Raw genomic sequence first — 16862 nt, forward strand, 5'->3', positions numbered from 1 at the left:
AACCTGTTATTTTCATGTTGTGGGGACCATTTTTCAGGTTCCCACAAAGATCCATGAATGCAATCGAAACTAAAAATGCCAAAAGGCTTGCATTTTGTTTGGTTACTTACGGTTAAGGTTATGGCTGGTTTTGGGTTAAGTTCCTCATGTTGGGAACAGAGTCTTCCCCATCGAAATACATGGACCTGTGTGTGTGTGTGTGTGTGTGTGTGTGTGTGTGTGTGTGTGTGTGTGTGTGTTCCATGTGATGGACTGCCATCCCTTCCACGGAGTCCCCTGCCTTGTGCCCTGTCTTTCCGGCTCCAGGCGCCCTGTGACCCTGTGCTGAATAAATGGTTGCAGGATTGATGGATGCACATATCTAGTAGATATACTGACAGCAGATTGTTGGATATCTGTGAGTGCTGTATGCAGGGTTATGCATCTCCTTTGTAGATGAATTGTGGGATTCATTCCGCTAACAAGTTCAAAATTGACTTTTTTCCAGTAGATTACAAGATTACCTTCTGTTCTACAGATGTACATGTTCCTGATCATTTTGACTGTGGAACATTTTTTTGAGTTAGACATATTGTTCTGTTCTTAGCTAAAAGCTGTCCGAAATCAGATTGCTGCCTTGTTAATTCCCAAGATTATTCAGGCCACTGTTTTTAACTTGACCATGTTTCTGTCATTTAGCCTTATGTAGCCGCTTGCTTGTCCACATGACTGATTGCAGTGCCACCAATGTATTTGCTGTGTTTTGCCAAAGAATGATCGTTTGCTTATTATTTAGCCAAGCATTATTCGACTTGGCATAACCTGAAAATATTTAGGAAGATTAATAATCAATTTGCAGCTCCTTACTCACCATATGGACATTGCTTATTCAGGCATTATAATTTTAATTATCTGAGAGGTATTGGGTGAGAATTCTTAATAAGTGTGTCCCTCCCCTACACACAGGCCCATTTGCAATCTTTTCTGAGTGTAATTGATTACTGTTTGTCGAAAAAGATTCTAAGCCCAGTAACTGGAGCTGTTGTATTCATACCGGCCAAGTGGGCGGCTCATCATGTGGGGGAAGGGGCAGGACAGTGAGGGGGTGTCCAGGCTGACACGACATCATAACATCTTTAAACTCTGCCGCTACACAGACAGCGTTGTCTAGGATAATTTCCATGGCTCGTAGCAGACATCAGTTACCGTTAAAGAATGGCGCGAACAAGCAGAAAGGCTGTAAATATGCCATGCCGATAAAGTGAAGTCGACAAGGCAGCAGCGTGACACAGAGTGTGATGAGCAGGCTTTTCTTTTCTGGGCTAAAGCGAGGTTTCCACTGTCAGGGACTTCGCCGTGGATTGCTGGGATTGAATGAGCGGCCTCACAGCACACACCCGTCAGGCTTACCCCACCAGCCGATACAGTCTGCTTGAAATGACAGACAGTCAGCGGTAATTAATAGATGCTTAGGGTGTCATTTGGAAAGCTTCTGCTGTGTAAGTTAAGGAGCTGTCAAAGGCATGATGTGCATAGTGAAAACGCGAGGAGTGAAACCGGACAGAGCCTTGTTTGGTGCCGTGAGGTTTCCTTCTTTCATAAAGTGCCACAGTGCTTGTGTACCACACTGGGTGAGCAACCTTAAAGCCTGTGTGTTTTTTGAGGGTATACGTGAGATCTCCTGCCCCTTGTATCTACAACACTTCTTGCACTTGTTTAACAGTCATTATCTGCTTGCAGATCTCAGGACTTAACTCCAAAGGTCACGTATTTCTGTAAGGGTATTCCTGCATTTGTTTGAAGGAGGTCCACTGTGGCTCTGTGTTGAATTATTCAGGTTATCAGGTGATAAAAAGATCCAATTAAGAGTGCTGGCTTTGAAAACTGCAGAAGTTAGGTGGTTATGTTTCTGATAGTGGAATGCCATCCTCTGAGCATCACGGTTACTCAGCTGGATACTGGCTGAAGGCTGCGACATCAGGGACCCCCCGGGGATCTGCCTTAATGCCGCCATGAGAGCAGGCTTGCAAAATGACTGCCGTTCTCCCCCTGTTTTTTTAACCCTTCTTTTCACTTGGCAAATGCTAAGTGAGCAAATTCTGTACAGACGCTCCTCTATTATGAATGAGTTGTGTTCCAAATGGCCGTTCGTAACCTGAAATGTTCGTAAGTCGTTATTCACCATCATTTTAAGGGTATACGCAAGTACAAAGAACTAGGATGCTGGGAGTTCGCACGCTACTTCTGCTGCGCGGCGGGAGTAGTGGCCTGAGGTCGTACTAGGCGGAATTGGCGCGCAGAAAGAAAAAATTGATGTTGCGGACGGGAAACGGGAGCCCAAGGAACACAATTTGGATTTACAGTCCTCTTCATTCACATATCTGAAAGTTCATAAATTGAAAGTTTGTAAGTAAAGGAGCGTCTGTGTATATGATGCTGTAATGTGAAAGACTGACATCAGTGTTTTGATGTTCAACAGATTGCCCACACCGGCAGGCCTGATGGTTATAGCAACTTTTCCAAAACCAGGCGTTTTGCGTTACCTTTGCTTGAACAATATTTGAAACCATATTTTTGCAAAGATGGAATCCATTAGTAAATAGTTAATCCTGACATTTTAGGAACAGAAATAAAATGGTAATTATAACACTGCATTATCTTACTATGGCGGCAACACTGAGGTGATCCCTGGCTGTCTGAGTTGTTGGACCTTATGTAAAGATCACTATCCTAATGTGAAATGTATCTATATATAAAATAGGCCATATATTCAGAGCATAGACAGATAAAGGCTGACATTAGATCTAGGTATTAAAGGGAGCCGCGTCCTTAAGCCGTGAGTAATGTGTTTCCTACTGATAAGACCTTTTCTCACTGAATAAACATAAGTCCAGCTCATAAGATTTAGATGTCGAATGAGATAAGGAGAGCAGGATAAGTGACATTATTTGTGATTTCCTCTATTCACTTAAATTTCCTTACACGTTAAAACCAGAAGACATTAATAGACCTCATACCTCATGAATATGAATGGAGGCACATACTGTATCACCAAATCACCTGGCCAGTGCAGCCTTTGGCCTCAGGGGGGCAGCACTGAGTGGTTTGAAGAGGCAGGCACCCCAACCAGCTAGGCCAGGGCATGTGTCTCTCCTGTCCTCGTGGTGCTGACAATGTAGTTTGCGGGACCAGCGTCTGCCACCAATTGTGGAGCAGAAGCAGCATCTATGGGTGGGGGGGCGGCCAATCTGTCTGCGGGAGAACCCGAGTGTCCGTGGGCCCACAGGAGCTCTCCTTGCTCCGACCCTGATGGTGGTTGTTCCTGATGGGCCCTGGACCCAGTGGCGTCTGTCTCGGCCCATCTGGACTGCAGCCTGGGAGCGCGTCAGGACGTGGCCTTGTGTCACCGTGGCGACTGGTATGCACCGGCGGTCTCAGTCAGAGCCCAGTGCGACAGCCACGGCCAATGACTTGGCCGCACATCTGGAGCTCCATGCGGCATTGTTTACACTCCCATAGCGAGGTGGCGGGGGGCACCAGTGAGACCGTGGGGCTATTAGGCGTGCGCAGTTCTGCTGCAGGCTTGATGAGACAAAGCTACTCCAAGGCAGAGGATGAATCACGGGCATGCAGATGTGCACAGTGAATAAAGAGCCAGCTTTGTGTCATTTATTAAAGATAGAAGCAGTCTCACAGCATGGAAAGGAGCAGGTGATGCAGAGGGCCAGAAGGGGGGAGGGGGCAGTTACCTCCGTCACACTTACAGAGGGGGACCAGAGGGAACAGTCAGTTTCCGTAACTTTCCCAGAGTGCACTGCTTTGAGGTTTCATTTTGCCGTAACTTCGCAGTTACTCAGGAAGCCAGTGTTTTTAAAAGCTAAACCACATCTCGTGGTCCTTTACCTTAAATACAGTGTGCGCTGCAGTGATGTTCATCAGATCCTGAGGACTGTGATTCAACGCTGTTTTTTTGGCTTGTTTTTTTTTTTTAAAGAGAATCCGCTCAAAGTGCCCGAGCCCAGTGATTAAATACACTGTTATATCACACAAGCTGAACTGGACTCTGTTTTCATTTTTCCCTCAAATACCACTCATGGTATGGTTTCCTGATATTTATGCCCTGGATTAAAGGGTTAGGAGAGGAGTTTGGTGGAGTATTCTGGAGTGTGGTGGAGTATGCTGGAATATGCTGAAGTGTGGAGTTTGGTAAAGATCCATCTTCATGAAGCTTCTTTGCCATGTGTTTAGCATAGCTTTAGCAGGAACTTTCATCCACTTTTGCCCCTTGACATAGATTAATGTAGAGTTTTTATCAGCAATCCTTCCTTTGCCATAGACAATTTCCTTTCATCTAATGACTGTTCTATTTTAAGGATTGACTCATTAATGGAAATGGAGTTGATGAATTGCCTAAGAGGTAGTGATGGATGCTTTTTCTTTTTCGAAAAGTTCTTTGAGGGAAGGGGATACTGTTTCATCAGACCCCCCATCACTTGCTCATTGACTTTTCCAGCCGCACATATTAGTGCCCCAAGGACTAATCACTGAAGTTCATTCATTGTGCCGTTTTCTTGAGTTGCAGGGAAAAATGCGACCTTAGCATTATCTTAATTTAAAAACACCCTGCTGTACAGCTTCTTCTTGATATCCTTGAGAATTTAAGTTCTAATTGGAAGCCCCTATAACAGCACTTGTAATGTAGTTTTAGTCAATTATTGCCTATTAACATTTCCAGCTCATTAATTACTGCTACATGGTAAGTTAAAATTGTATAAACACAAAGTGATTTGACCCTTAACACACTAACACTGTGCATAAGGAAGCTGATCATGGTGAGGTTGAGCACACTGAAGCTGAGAACGGTGACTCTGAGAACACTGAAATTGAGCACGATAAGTTTGAGCACGTTGAAGCTATGCACGGTGACTCTGAGCTCCATGAAGCTGAGCACAGTGACCCCAAACACACTGAAGCTGAAGAGAGTGACTCCGAGCACACTGAAGGTGAGCGGAGTGAATGAGCACGCTGAAGCTGAGCACGGGGACTTGGAGTACACTGAAGCTAAGCAGGGTGAGGGTGAGCACACTGAAGTAGAGCATGCTGACCCTGAGAGTGCTCACCAACCAATGTGCCTGTGGGAAGTTGTGTAAATTACCTTAATGCAATAATTCCACTTGTAAAAGATAGCGGATGTGGGGGGTGGGGGGCATATCTCTCCCCCATATTGCATTTATATGTGTCTGAAATGCCGAATCGAGGAAAATGATAGTTCTGGAAGAGGCGCATCAGAACCCCAGGTTGGCGTAATGGATCCTCGAAATGCTGTAATTAAGATGTGCGGGAGTGTGAAGCCCCGTGCTTTTTTCATTTTTTTCTTTTTTCTTTTTGCAAAAGACAAATATTTCAGTTATTAAAAGGAACATGCTGTTCCCTTAGCAATGAAAATGATTTACGCTGCTCCTTCAGAAAAAAGCAGTAGAATCAAATTGCGCTTTATTGCTCAACAAAGAGGACTTATGCCAGCCTCTGTTTTTTGGAGTGATCCAGAGGCAGTCGGATGCTGCTTCTCCATCATGGGGCAGGACTGTCCCACTGTGATCTGCCCCTAATGAAGCTCTTAAGATCACAAAATGCAGGATGATTTGCTCCTGCACAGAAATCGGCACTGGCACGAGAATCCCATTCTTTCCTTTAATTACTCCTGAGGATGAGGGCAAATGAGTATCGATTCTTATGGAGCGGCAGGGGTCACACTCTGCCACCCGGCCAGAACGTCTCATCGCATTTCCAAATGACCATTTAAGGAAAACAAGATGGAGTGGCCCCTTACAGGGCCTCATTTAGGGTGTGCCGCCTTCAGCCTCACCAGCCTGCCCTAGCCCATGTCACCCCCAGTTTCTACCTTCCTGGATCAGTTGTCAGGTTCTGAGAGGGCTGGAGTCCAAACTGTCGCGTGCTCTCATGGACGGGGAATCCTTCTGGCCCCCGTTCCATGACTGATGGTTTTAATTACCCATTAAGTACACCTGGCCAGGAAGCGGCGCTCAGCGGGTGTGCGTGATGGATTGGATACGAGCTGTGATCAGAGCAGCTGCTGTTTCACTGTGAACAGAGAAGGGCTCCACTTGAGGTCTGTGGTGGAAGGGAGTAGAGTTTTAGTACCCAAACTCATTTGACTTTCTTCTTTTAAAATAGGGCAGATTTCTCTTGTTTTTCTTACCAAAAATTTATGTGCATGCATTAAGGAGACCTTCAAGATTGAGGCAAAGCATTATAATGTGTGATCAGTTGAAAATTTGGTCCGTTTTGAAAAGGGATATGTGACTGCAAATAACTGGTCAGCACATTGGAGTTGGCAGGCCTCAGTGCTGGCAGAGGTGCTAATCCATAGCCAGCCACCATAGCCCACAATCCTTAGTGTATGTCGCCTTCAAGGGAAATTCAGTCTATCAGCTTGAGCTTTCAGGTAATATTAATCACTCTATATTAAAAGAAACACAATCGCCATCTCTCCTCAATGTCAGCTGAAACACCGACTGTTCCCTTCAGTCCTGGTGAGATTGGTTTTTGAGTGTAGCTGTTTCACATTTCTGCATGGGGATATTAAAGTCCCCCTTGAAAAGTTACACTCTGGATTTTGGGAAGTTACAGGAGCATAAATGGGAGCTTTGTGAGGACAAAAAAGCCACAACCCAAATTAGAAAAGGACACTCTTAGATAAAGCTACCAGATCTCCACCTACCCTTTCACACAAGGACCCTTGGAGCCTGAACAGGATCTTGCTTGGGATCTGGGCTGTGCTGCCAGTGCTCTGCATCTTACACACTGGATATTTGATATATGCGAAATATGAATCTGGAACCCCATAGCTGCTGTGTAATTGTATTTTTAAAATAATGAGCATCTTGGGATGGGCCCAAATCACAAGACTCTATAATGTCTATCTTTCTGTCTGTCTGTCTGCCTGCCTGTCTGTCTCCTTGTATGTCTGTCTGTCTGTCTGTCTACCTGCCTGACTGTCTGCCTGCCTGCAATACAAGAATTAAAAATTTCTCTGTGTGCATATGAGTGTATCATACATAATACATCATACATTCTGGGTGTGACATTGTGTATTTCAAAAATTCAATTATTGCCTGTCTGTCTGTCTGTCTGCCTGTCTGTCTGCCTGCCTGCCTGCAATACAAGAATTTAAAATTTCTCTGAGTGCATATGAGTGTGCACACCTTATAGTATTGGTGTATCATACATAATATATCATACATTCTGGGTGTGACATTGTGTATTTCAATTATTAGAGAGTCTTCTCATGTAGTATTTTACATTTTGAGTGAGGACCTTTCAAAGCTTTGTTGGCTGGAGGAATTATGTAGGCCTGATTCTACTGCTATTTCACCATATTTCAAAAAGCACTTATACAGGTAGTGAATAGGCACAGCAGTAAATCACATGATAAATGGCCCATTGAACAAACTACTACAACAACGTTTAGCTGCTGAGCTGATGTTTTCATCCAAAGCAGCTTAGTCTGCTCTCTTACACAGCTGGGTACCTCAGAAGAGCCATTTAGGCTGAACACCTTGCACAAGTATGCTACCGTAAGGCTGCACTCGAACCAGCAGCCTTTGGGTCACAGGGTTGGCATTTAACCGCTACACTGTCCAATGCCATTTGGTGCTGTGGTGCTTTGTGGTGTCTTAGGATTGTAGCTTACATGATCCCCTGAATATGAAGGAAGAAGCTTAGATCTGGATTGATCAGGATCATATCAGACTATGTTCGAAAACAGAAGAAAAAAAAAAAACATCTTAAATCAGTCCGAGTAGTTTAATCAAAGAGGGGTTAATGAGCAGGTATGATAAGGAAACCCCACACGTCATGTTAGTGGCCATGCTAGTATCACCGTAGATAGTGAAATTGGGGTTCAGTGTGCATTGACGTTCTGTCGGGTCTCTGAACCAGTCATTTTTCACTCTGTGCCCAGAACAATTTTGTATAAAACTCCCATGAGCATGTTGGGCTTAGTTTTAAATTTTTGGTATAGCTGGATTGCCCATTATTTGAAAATGCTTAATAGGCTCAAAATGAAACATTTAGAGAAAGATGGCGGCTTTGTTTTTCATGTCTGGCTTTTATTTTGTGCCAGCGGCTTTTTAGGTAGCTAAAGGCTGCATCTATTTCCTTACTGACTGCTGCTCAGGGCTGATCTTGCTTCAAGCGCAAAGTTACCAGCTTTGGCTCATTTTGGGCATGAATTCCCAGCACCATAATAAAGAGTGATTGGTATGAAATGCGGAAAATCACAGCACTGTAGCTGCTCTTGATAATGAGGGGGTGTCCTCCCATATCTCTCAGGGGAGCTGAACCTACAACACTTTGCCTGAATTTCTGTCTTTTTTATCTTTTATGGTATATTGCTCTTCTAATGCAGCATAAATGTAACAGCGTTGGTGGACAAACACTGAAGTTTAAAGGCAAAGGCTGAAGTGGTGTTTTAACACATGAATGATCCTCAGAGCAGCTTTTCGTGCTGCTTACATTGTATCGTATGGGTTTGCACTTCATTTAGCACTTACCTGACTGAACTGATTTTTTTTAAGGAGTTAATGGAAACCTTAAGGGGACAAAAGCTAATTGAAAATTGCATGCAGGTCAAGCACGCTTAACGAGTTTACGTTACTTCACTTTAGCTAGTGCTTATGAATTTCAGAATGGTTGATTGCCAGGTCCACAACGTCTGCCTAGTAACGGCCAGCTTCTTTTTATCTAATCGGATGTCGTACACCCTTGTCGAGCGGTGGGCGAAGAGAGGGAAAGTTACTGTCCAGAATTGTTGCAAAGTTTCTCAAGAAGAACCTAGATATAAGAAGCAGGGTCCAGGGTCCATGGTCAAACAACAAATATGGATACTCCTACCTACTGGTGTTATGGTCCCAAAATACTCTGGGCAAATACTCCAGTGGTTTGTTTTCAGACTTAACGTGGCAAAGAGATTTTTGTGAAGAGAAAAAAACAGTAAGGCTTTAACATTTAAGGACTTATCTGCCTTACTAACAAAGTACCACAGAATTAGAAGTAATAATTACATAATATTATATAACATTTAGAAGTTTACCTTCAATGAACAGACTGTTTGGTACTACAGCATGAGCCCTCAGGGGATGGATGCCTGGTGTCCCTTGGCAGTAACAGCCACATCCTGCTGTCTGTGAGAGCAGCTTGGCTCTGCCCATTCAGCGCACACGCTCCATCAGACCAGGTCCCGCTTTGCTTGTTTACCTCTCCAGTCACTGGGTGTTCCCCCCTCCGCGGCCTTTGAAGGCTCCAGCTTCCCCGGCCAGCCAGCCTGCAGGTCGCCCGTAGCACAGGGGGAATTCATCGCCGGTATTGTCTGTAGCCGGTGCCACATGCTCGCGGTCAGCCTCCTTCCGCATTTCCACACCAGCTTATCAGCAACTCGCCAGCCGGTTCTCTCTCCCAGCATGAGCCGAGAACCTGAGCCGGTGGACTCGCCAGACGCCGGCGTGGGGGGCAGGACCTTGAGATGCCAGAATAACCTGCACGCTGGGGGGGAAGGCAGGGAACGGACAGGGGTGTGAAGTTTTAAGGTGTGCGGCGTCGCGGCAGCAATCTCCCCCGGAGCATCGACACCCTGGAATCGATAACACCGGCCTGTTCTGTTTGCAATTATAAACCTAATGAGACATTAATTAGCAGGACAGAAGTTGTTATTGCTCCTTGGCTGCTTTAGTGGGCTCCGGGTGAATATTTAGAAGAAAAAATTCAATCAGTACTGGTAATACAAATTTAATCTTCTCTGTTAAATATTTGTTCTTTCTCTGCTATGAATAATAACATGGAGGCTGGCCTGATATTGAATTTTGGTACTAAGAAATGAAAAACTTGAAAATGAAAAGCATCAGTGTCATTCTCCATTATAAACCATTCCATACATTTTAAGCATGAATGCAAAATATGTGTGTGCGTCATGTTGTCTGTAACCAATAACCCGTACCTGTTTAATTCCTGAAATGGGATTTGGTTGATTGAAACATTAATCATTTAACAATTTAATCGTTCAAAACTCAGACACCCTAGCAGCTATCCCACGGTAATTCATCAGCAGCATCTTGCTGATGTTCTTTAGGTGTTTGTGCTGTTTGTGTTTTCAGTGTCACGTCAAAATCATACAATTTGAGAACTGCCCTGTCTGAATGACTTAACTGAAGCAGGTTTATGATGATGGGCACACGGAACCCGGGTTAAATTGGGCTTGACAGCATATGCTAGAGGTGCCAGTCTTCTGCCAGTCTTCTGCCTTGCTGGACGCGGCACTTTGAGGGCTCTCACCTGCCAGGCTGTCTGCATAACAGGCAGCAGATCTTGTTAAAGGGTCGGCGCTGTGTTTAGCCGGTTCTGAGCTTGGCGTTACCAGGGCCCTCATTAACACGTGCTAATGAGCCCGGGCAAGCGGCAGACGGGTGCGAGAGCGGGCCGGCACTGCGACCTTGGGGCTCATCTATACCCTGCCTTGCAGGTCCCCTGCTGATAGGCATGGTGAGGAAGGATTGGGCTTCTCAGAACAGTATCGCCCTCTCCTGGCAGGAGCCAGAACAGCCCAATTTGACTGTGTTGGACTATGAAGTCAAGTACTACGAAAAGGTACAGTAGCTGCTTTTTCATATTTAATAGACAGTTTAAAATTGTAACCATAACAGTTTGTAGTTAAATATGTTAAGGACACAACCAGTGGAGTCATTAAATGCAATGTTATAACGAAGCTCATCCTTTAAGAATATTTCCTCATCCAGTCAGAATGCCTAACAGCCAATGAGATTTTGAAACAAAGATGGGAAAGCAGCAACGATGGGTGATTGTTCCACATAACACCTGTGCTTCGTACGGGGATGGAACAGGAGATGTTACACCTAATTGCATCACAGTTTGTGCTTCTCTGATAAGGCAGCTAAGCAACATCACGTTCAGTGAAATATAAGCAGGTGCCCCCAGGGGACACCAGTCTCTGTGTGACCGTCACTCGCACTCTGGCACCCCCTGCAGGAGCATGAGCAGCTCACCTACTCCTCGACCCGCACCAAAGTCCCCAGCGTTATCATCACGGGGCTGCGGCCCTCCACCTGCTACATCTTCCACATCCGGGCGCGCACCTCCACCGGCTACAGCGGCTACAGCCCCGAGTTCGAGTACGAGACAGGAGACGAGAGTGAGGCTCTGCCGCCTGCTGCTGGGGGGCCCTCTCTGGGGGCCTCTCCTCTCCACCATGCCTCCACCTACACCTCTGAAGCTCTTACATCTTCTTTTGATGTTGTGGGTTTGTTATGGGCCAAGGCGAGCTTGGCTACAATGAAGACCGAGAGATTCTCCTTATTTTTCACTCCTCCCATAGCCATGTGACATCCTGCAGGTCTCCAGACCTCGTTAGTTCACCCCAGTCCAGCTATTTACGGCTGTAAAGAATGTGTAAATTCCTGGGTGGGCCACAGTTTCTGTGAAGCCGGCCCTCCATTCATCACGGGTCGGCTTCTTTTCATCAGAAGCAGCGCAATCATTTCCAGAACCTGTTGGGGAAATCTAAGCAAATTCATTGAGTTTCTTGACATCCATCTGCGACATGACCCTACATTTTCATTTCAAATTGATCTTCATTATTTGTTAACACAAAAGGCAGATATCAACAATTGCATTTCAATTATCATTGATTAAGGAGCCTTGATAACCTCCTAATAAATGGGGAATCCTGAATATCGAATTGCTTCCATTCAAGGCAATCAAATTGCAATTTTATGAGATGAATAAAACCAATTGAACAGGAGAAAACCACATGCAGGGTTTAACCTTCAAAATATGATAATATGCAATTTAGTATATTTTTGATCTCATAAAAGTTTGACCGTGGTTGAAGCCCTTTGTCTTTACTTTTTGAATCTTCACAGTGGTGATTACTTCCTGACTGGCCAAGCTTGCAGTTCGCTCACCTTTCCATCCAAAAGGCATTATTGGGCTGACATGTCTGAGCTGATAGGATATCGGATGTGGACTATTTGCATTCATGTGCCCGTCCTACCACTGCCAGCAGGGGGCATGCTGCCCTTAGTATGCAATTGAAACAGGGGTGAATCTAGGATCTAGGTGGGGGTCATAAGAGGGGCCATAATTCATATAGAGGGGCACTCCAGGGACCAATCAGGTTTAAGTTCCTGTAGTCCCGCCCCTGGATTAAAATGTGTTCAAAACATCCTCTTAGCCACTGCAGGACAACATGGCCACATGACCGGCTGTCCCCGAGCATCCGTGGAAGCTGAAGGTTTCTGTGCCTAAGTCTGTGCTGTCTGTGCCCTCCAGCTTCGGACATGGAGGCGGATCAAGGCCAGGTTCTGGTCATCGTCACGGCAGCGGTGGGCGGCTTCACCTTGCTGGTCATCTTGACCCTGTTCTTCCTCATCACAGGACGGTAAGAGAGGCCCCTTCCATTTCCCAGATGACACATGCTGTGTTTATATACGTACAGTAGCAGTCGGGACCTCCTCACTGTTACCACGAGGCACCTTCACTGTGGAGGAGGAACAGGGCTTTGCGCTCTCAGCAATGAAAAATGCATTTTATAATAGGCACATCTAAATATATCACTGCTACAAAGCAGCATTAACCTAGCTCGCCGTATTCTCAGGAATAAAAGTCCTTTTTAAAGTTGTATAACACAACCTTGTACTGACATTGTCCACTTGAAAGTGACTCGGTGGTGACTGTTAATCCTCTGTTGGGAGACAACGTTCTGACTTTAGAGTGCTGGAGAGCGATCGTTTTCACATGGGGTCACGTGACTCTGTTCTCCATATGCCTATATATTAAAGGGAGCCCCCCCGGTGTCCCACTGGGATCACTTCTGCTTTTGGCTGTGGTGGTGAACAGAATTTCATGGTGTGATTGGGTCCTGAGGTGGACAGTCTGAGATGTAGCCTCATCTGCTCAGTCCTCCACAGAGACTTGGTGGGGCTGTACCTCAGTATTGACCAGAGGTCAGTCACCTCTGGCTGTCTGACAGCTATCGCTGCACTTGTCTTTAAATCTAATTCAATTTGGCCCGTTGAGGAAGCTGACCAAAGTTGGCAACCCTGCTGTTTATGTACACGTTTGTCTCTATGGCGATGCTCAAGTCCTGGGTTAATGTTGGCATTCCTGGCTTATTCTGAGCAAAAGACAGCACAGTCTAAACTACTGACAGTTTAAATCAATAAATGCCCATTATTCAAACTAGGAAAAACCAGGAAACACTGGAAAGATGTACTCCACGCTGTCCAAATCAATGTAGTAAGATGTCTGGCTTAGATTTCCATGGTTTTCAGAAAGGGTTTCAGTTATGTTGCTATGCAGGCGTTGTTTTCCACGCAAGCAGGAAAGACAGGGGAAAACTCTGGCTGAGTTTGGATGTCAGGAAAGCTGTAGCTTGCTGGTGACTGTCCACAGACGGCAACATCACACGCAGGGAAGATTACTCCCCTTGGCGTGCAGGTAGCTGTCAGGGGAGGGGGGGGGGGGTGTCACCAACACACTGCTCGGTATAAGAAGTAGCCCACCGGGAATCAATCAGTGCATTATTAATTTTCCGTCACCACCCCCTGGTCAGCAGCTTTTACCATGTTGTATCAAACTCGTATCTCTCCAGATTATTATTTTTTTATAAAATAAGGTTACACACATTATCACTCTTAACTTTGAGTTAGCACTGGGAACAACGAGAACAACGTTTTAGTAATGTTACTGAAACAGTCCTTGTCATAGGGAGGCTGTAACCCCAGTGTTCTGCTGGAATCTTTTTGCCTATGTAGTTATAGTAAAATGTTTTAAACTTTGATTGTGTTGCTCCCGATGGATGACGTGTGGGATGCGATCGTGGCTGAGGCATCTTATTAAAGGATCCCCGAGTCATGTGACCTTGCGAGCAGTGTGGCCCTGTCGCCTTGGCCGTGTGCTGAACGGGCTGTCAGTGGCGATGCCCCTAATGGGATTAGTCTATTTGTCATGGAAACAGCAGTTTTATTCAGCAAACCGCGTGTCAAATGATCCTTTTGAAACGGCGCCCAACACGTCTTCCCCGGCTTATTACCGCGACCCGGGTATTAGTGGCCGTGTGAGCTGCCTTAACGGCGTTGATAATCTGTTATAATCTCTTCTACAGCGGGTTTTTCCGTGTTCAAGCTGTGATTGTTTTAGCTTCAAGTACCTCAGGCTCCAAGCTTTGAGAGTCTCAGTGCAGAAATTAATGGCGTCAGAATCCCTGCTTTTCACACCCCAGTCCTCAGCCTGTGGATTTAACAAACAGGGTCCTCGCAGTATTTCAACTCTAATCTGTCCCCCTTCAGCCAGGGTGCTGTGTGCAGATGCCATTTTTCCCCATCTCACACGATCTGCAATCAGCATCCATCTCCCCTTCCCACCCACAGATGGTGAAATTACTGCTCTGATGCCTGCTTAGGTGTATGTATGGCACCCAGCTCTACATGAACATGATTAGAGATGATCCTCGGGGCGTCGGACACCGCCCTGGGCTTTCCGAGGGCCTGGAGGGGGGTGCTTGCGTGTTGGCTAAAACTGCTCAAACCCCGCCCTGGCAGAAATCCACACCTGTGCTTCTGTCTGTCACCACGGCAACACTAGAGGATAAACAGGCTACAGCCTGGGAGCCCTTCCCATCATGCCACAGTGATGCCACAGAGTTCATTTGAATTGAGCAAAAAATGGTATGTGGAGGTGTTCAGTCGCTTGCTTGTTTAGTGAGTAGCTCAGCCCACTCGGTTCATGAGTTAATAAAAGCCGGTGTGCCTGTGGCCAAGGACGGAAGCTTGCAGACATCTGTAGACGCCCCTGGCGCATGCTGATGCACTGCCTGGCTCAGCCCCACGCCCCCACACACACAGGAGCCCCCCCCTCATTACGTGTCTGTGAAGGCTGTCGCCTGCATTCACGAGGCCCTCTCCATCACTGCTTTGGCCTCCCAAATAACTGCAAGGGCAGAAAGAGAAAATCTGGGCTCCCTAACAAAATGTCACCTTGCCCCCCCCCCACCCCCCAACCTGGCCAATTTTACATATAATTTTGTGTATTCAAAAGAACTGCTGTAAAGAAGTGGGCCCCGGGAATCTGCCAGGGTATCTGCGCCCCCACTGCGTCCTTGCCAAAGGTCCACTGGCTCGGGATGGCAGACTTGAGGAGCAGGGGTCCGGAGCTGCACACAAGCGTCTCCGTTACTAGCTGTTCGTTATGCTGTCTGACTGTGGGCTCGTCGACATGCAAACAGCTGCGTGGTGGATGTTCACCCACTCTGTCCTCCACTGACACGTTAAAAGGAGGTCGTCCAGACTCACGCCGACAGTTTAATGTATCTCTAACACGGCACTGAGCGCGGAGGCAGAGCGAGGGACTCGCAGCACCTCCGATATCATATTTACGTGCGCGGGTGTGGAAGGGCTCCCCTCGTCTCTCCATCATCAGTGAAAATAGCACAGCTTCTCTCCTGCATGAAGGGTAAAGACACCACAGCTGTGCCTGTTTCGGGTGGGGGAGGGGGGGGTGGTATGCAGCTGTTCTGTCAGTCAACAGCCTGGTAAACCTGTCTGTCAAATGTCCCATTTTTTGCAGCAGGATCCTTTAATGCCAAACTATTTTCAAGAAAGAGGCAGAGCCGGGGAATCCATGGAACATGTTAGCACCTGTGTCTCCGATGGGCGCCGCGTTCATTTATATCGACAGCCGAGTCTGCGGCTTACTTATTATCCAGCCAGGGTGATGCGTTAACTAGCAGCTCTGTTTGACAGTTCACAAAGATTCTGTCACCATGGTAACATTGTGGGGATCTTTGTGCACCAGGCACACGATTCTTTATGTATAAGCATAAATGGGGAAGAGATGCGGGGTCACTTAAGGGACAAATGAATTCTTTGGCTTCAGTCCCCTTGAGTGGCACGAGATATCAGTCAGATAGTGATGGGCTAAATTATCAGCAATTAGCTGGAGAAACACGTGACATCGATAAACCAACCTGAGCTGGCTGTCCGAAGCAGAGAATAAAAAAGATGTCTGCCCAGTGCCTTACAGGTTTCAGTGCAATCTTTACGTAAATTGTAATTATATCCAGTAGCAATTAAGGGAAATGAGTTTGCTGCTAGGTAAGGCGGGAATGCTAATCAATAAGCTCAAGGAAGCAGTGGGAGAGTTTGATGTGGAACGCAGTGTGTGAACGTGTTGAGCACAGCCTGTTATTAGCTATGCCCATCTGGTTAGGAAGTGTATGGAAGAGAAATCCCGCCAGCAACCTCTCAAGTGTGAAACAAGATGGTAAAGTTTCTCCGTCACCAAGTGCACTCCTGCCAAAGACAACTTTTCCCTTTTTTTCTCACTTCACAAACCTAAAAATATGCATCTTAGCTATGAATAAAATGCATTGTTAATTTTTAGGGCAGCAACATTGGGTGTTTAAAATGGATATGATATCCCAATTGAATTTTTTGGGTGGGGATTTTCAGTACATCTCCAGGCAACTAATCAAATTTACTGAAACTGGTCCAGGTGCAATCCTGCCGAGAAGACTCAGCCGAAGTGAGTGTAGCAACGTTTATGCCAACGTTACCATTTCATCTCCCACCTTACTTCACATGAACGTCACCTGCAGAAGTGTTGCTCCTTCTATGAATATCGACTTTTCCGTTCTTCTTACAGGTTCACGTGATACCAATTTAAATTACGATTCATCAAACTGTTGATTGAATGAATCACACAAAAACACCTTGAACTGAAGGTGCTACTCATTTTTATTTCATGGTTGTATGAGACTAGATCGTTGGTAGAAGTAATAATGGTGATGGAAA

The 16862-nt window shown here is 46.0% G+C and overlaps 1 protein-coding gene across 4 annotated transcripts in view; it reads left to right on the forward strand.

Annotated features, from left to right (window-relative positions):
* The window catches only part of LOC111846867 (ephrin type-A receptor 6-like), a 153470-nt gene that overhangs the window by 117806 nt on the left and 18802 nt on the right, over positions 1–16862 (forward strand). For all 4 annotated transcript variants that reach the window (XM_072715523.1, XM_072715521.1, XM_072715522.1 and 1 more), the window contains 3 exons: positions 10517–10641; positions 11041–11203; positions 12343–12451. In XM_072715523.1, the coding sequence (XP_072571624.1) occupies positions 10517–10641; positions 11041–11203; positions 12343–12451 (397 nt within the window). The remainder of the gene's footprint in view (positions 1–10516; positions 10642–11040; positions 11204–12342; positions 12452–16862) is intronic.

Source organism: Paramormyrops kingsleyae, chromosome 1 (assembly GCF_048594095.1).
Source record: "Paramormyrops kingsleyae isolate MSU_618 chromosome 1, PKINGS_0.4, whole genome shotgun sequence".
In the NCBI taxonomy this organism is placed as follows: domain Eukaryota; kingdom Metazoa; phylum Chordata; class Actinopteri; order Osteoglossiformes; family Mormyridae; genus Paramormyrops; species Paramormyrops kingsleyae.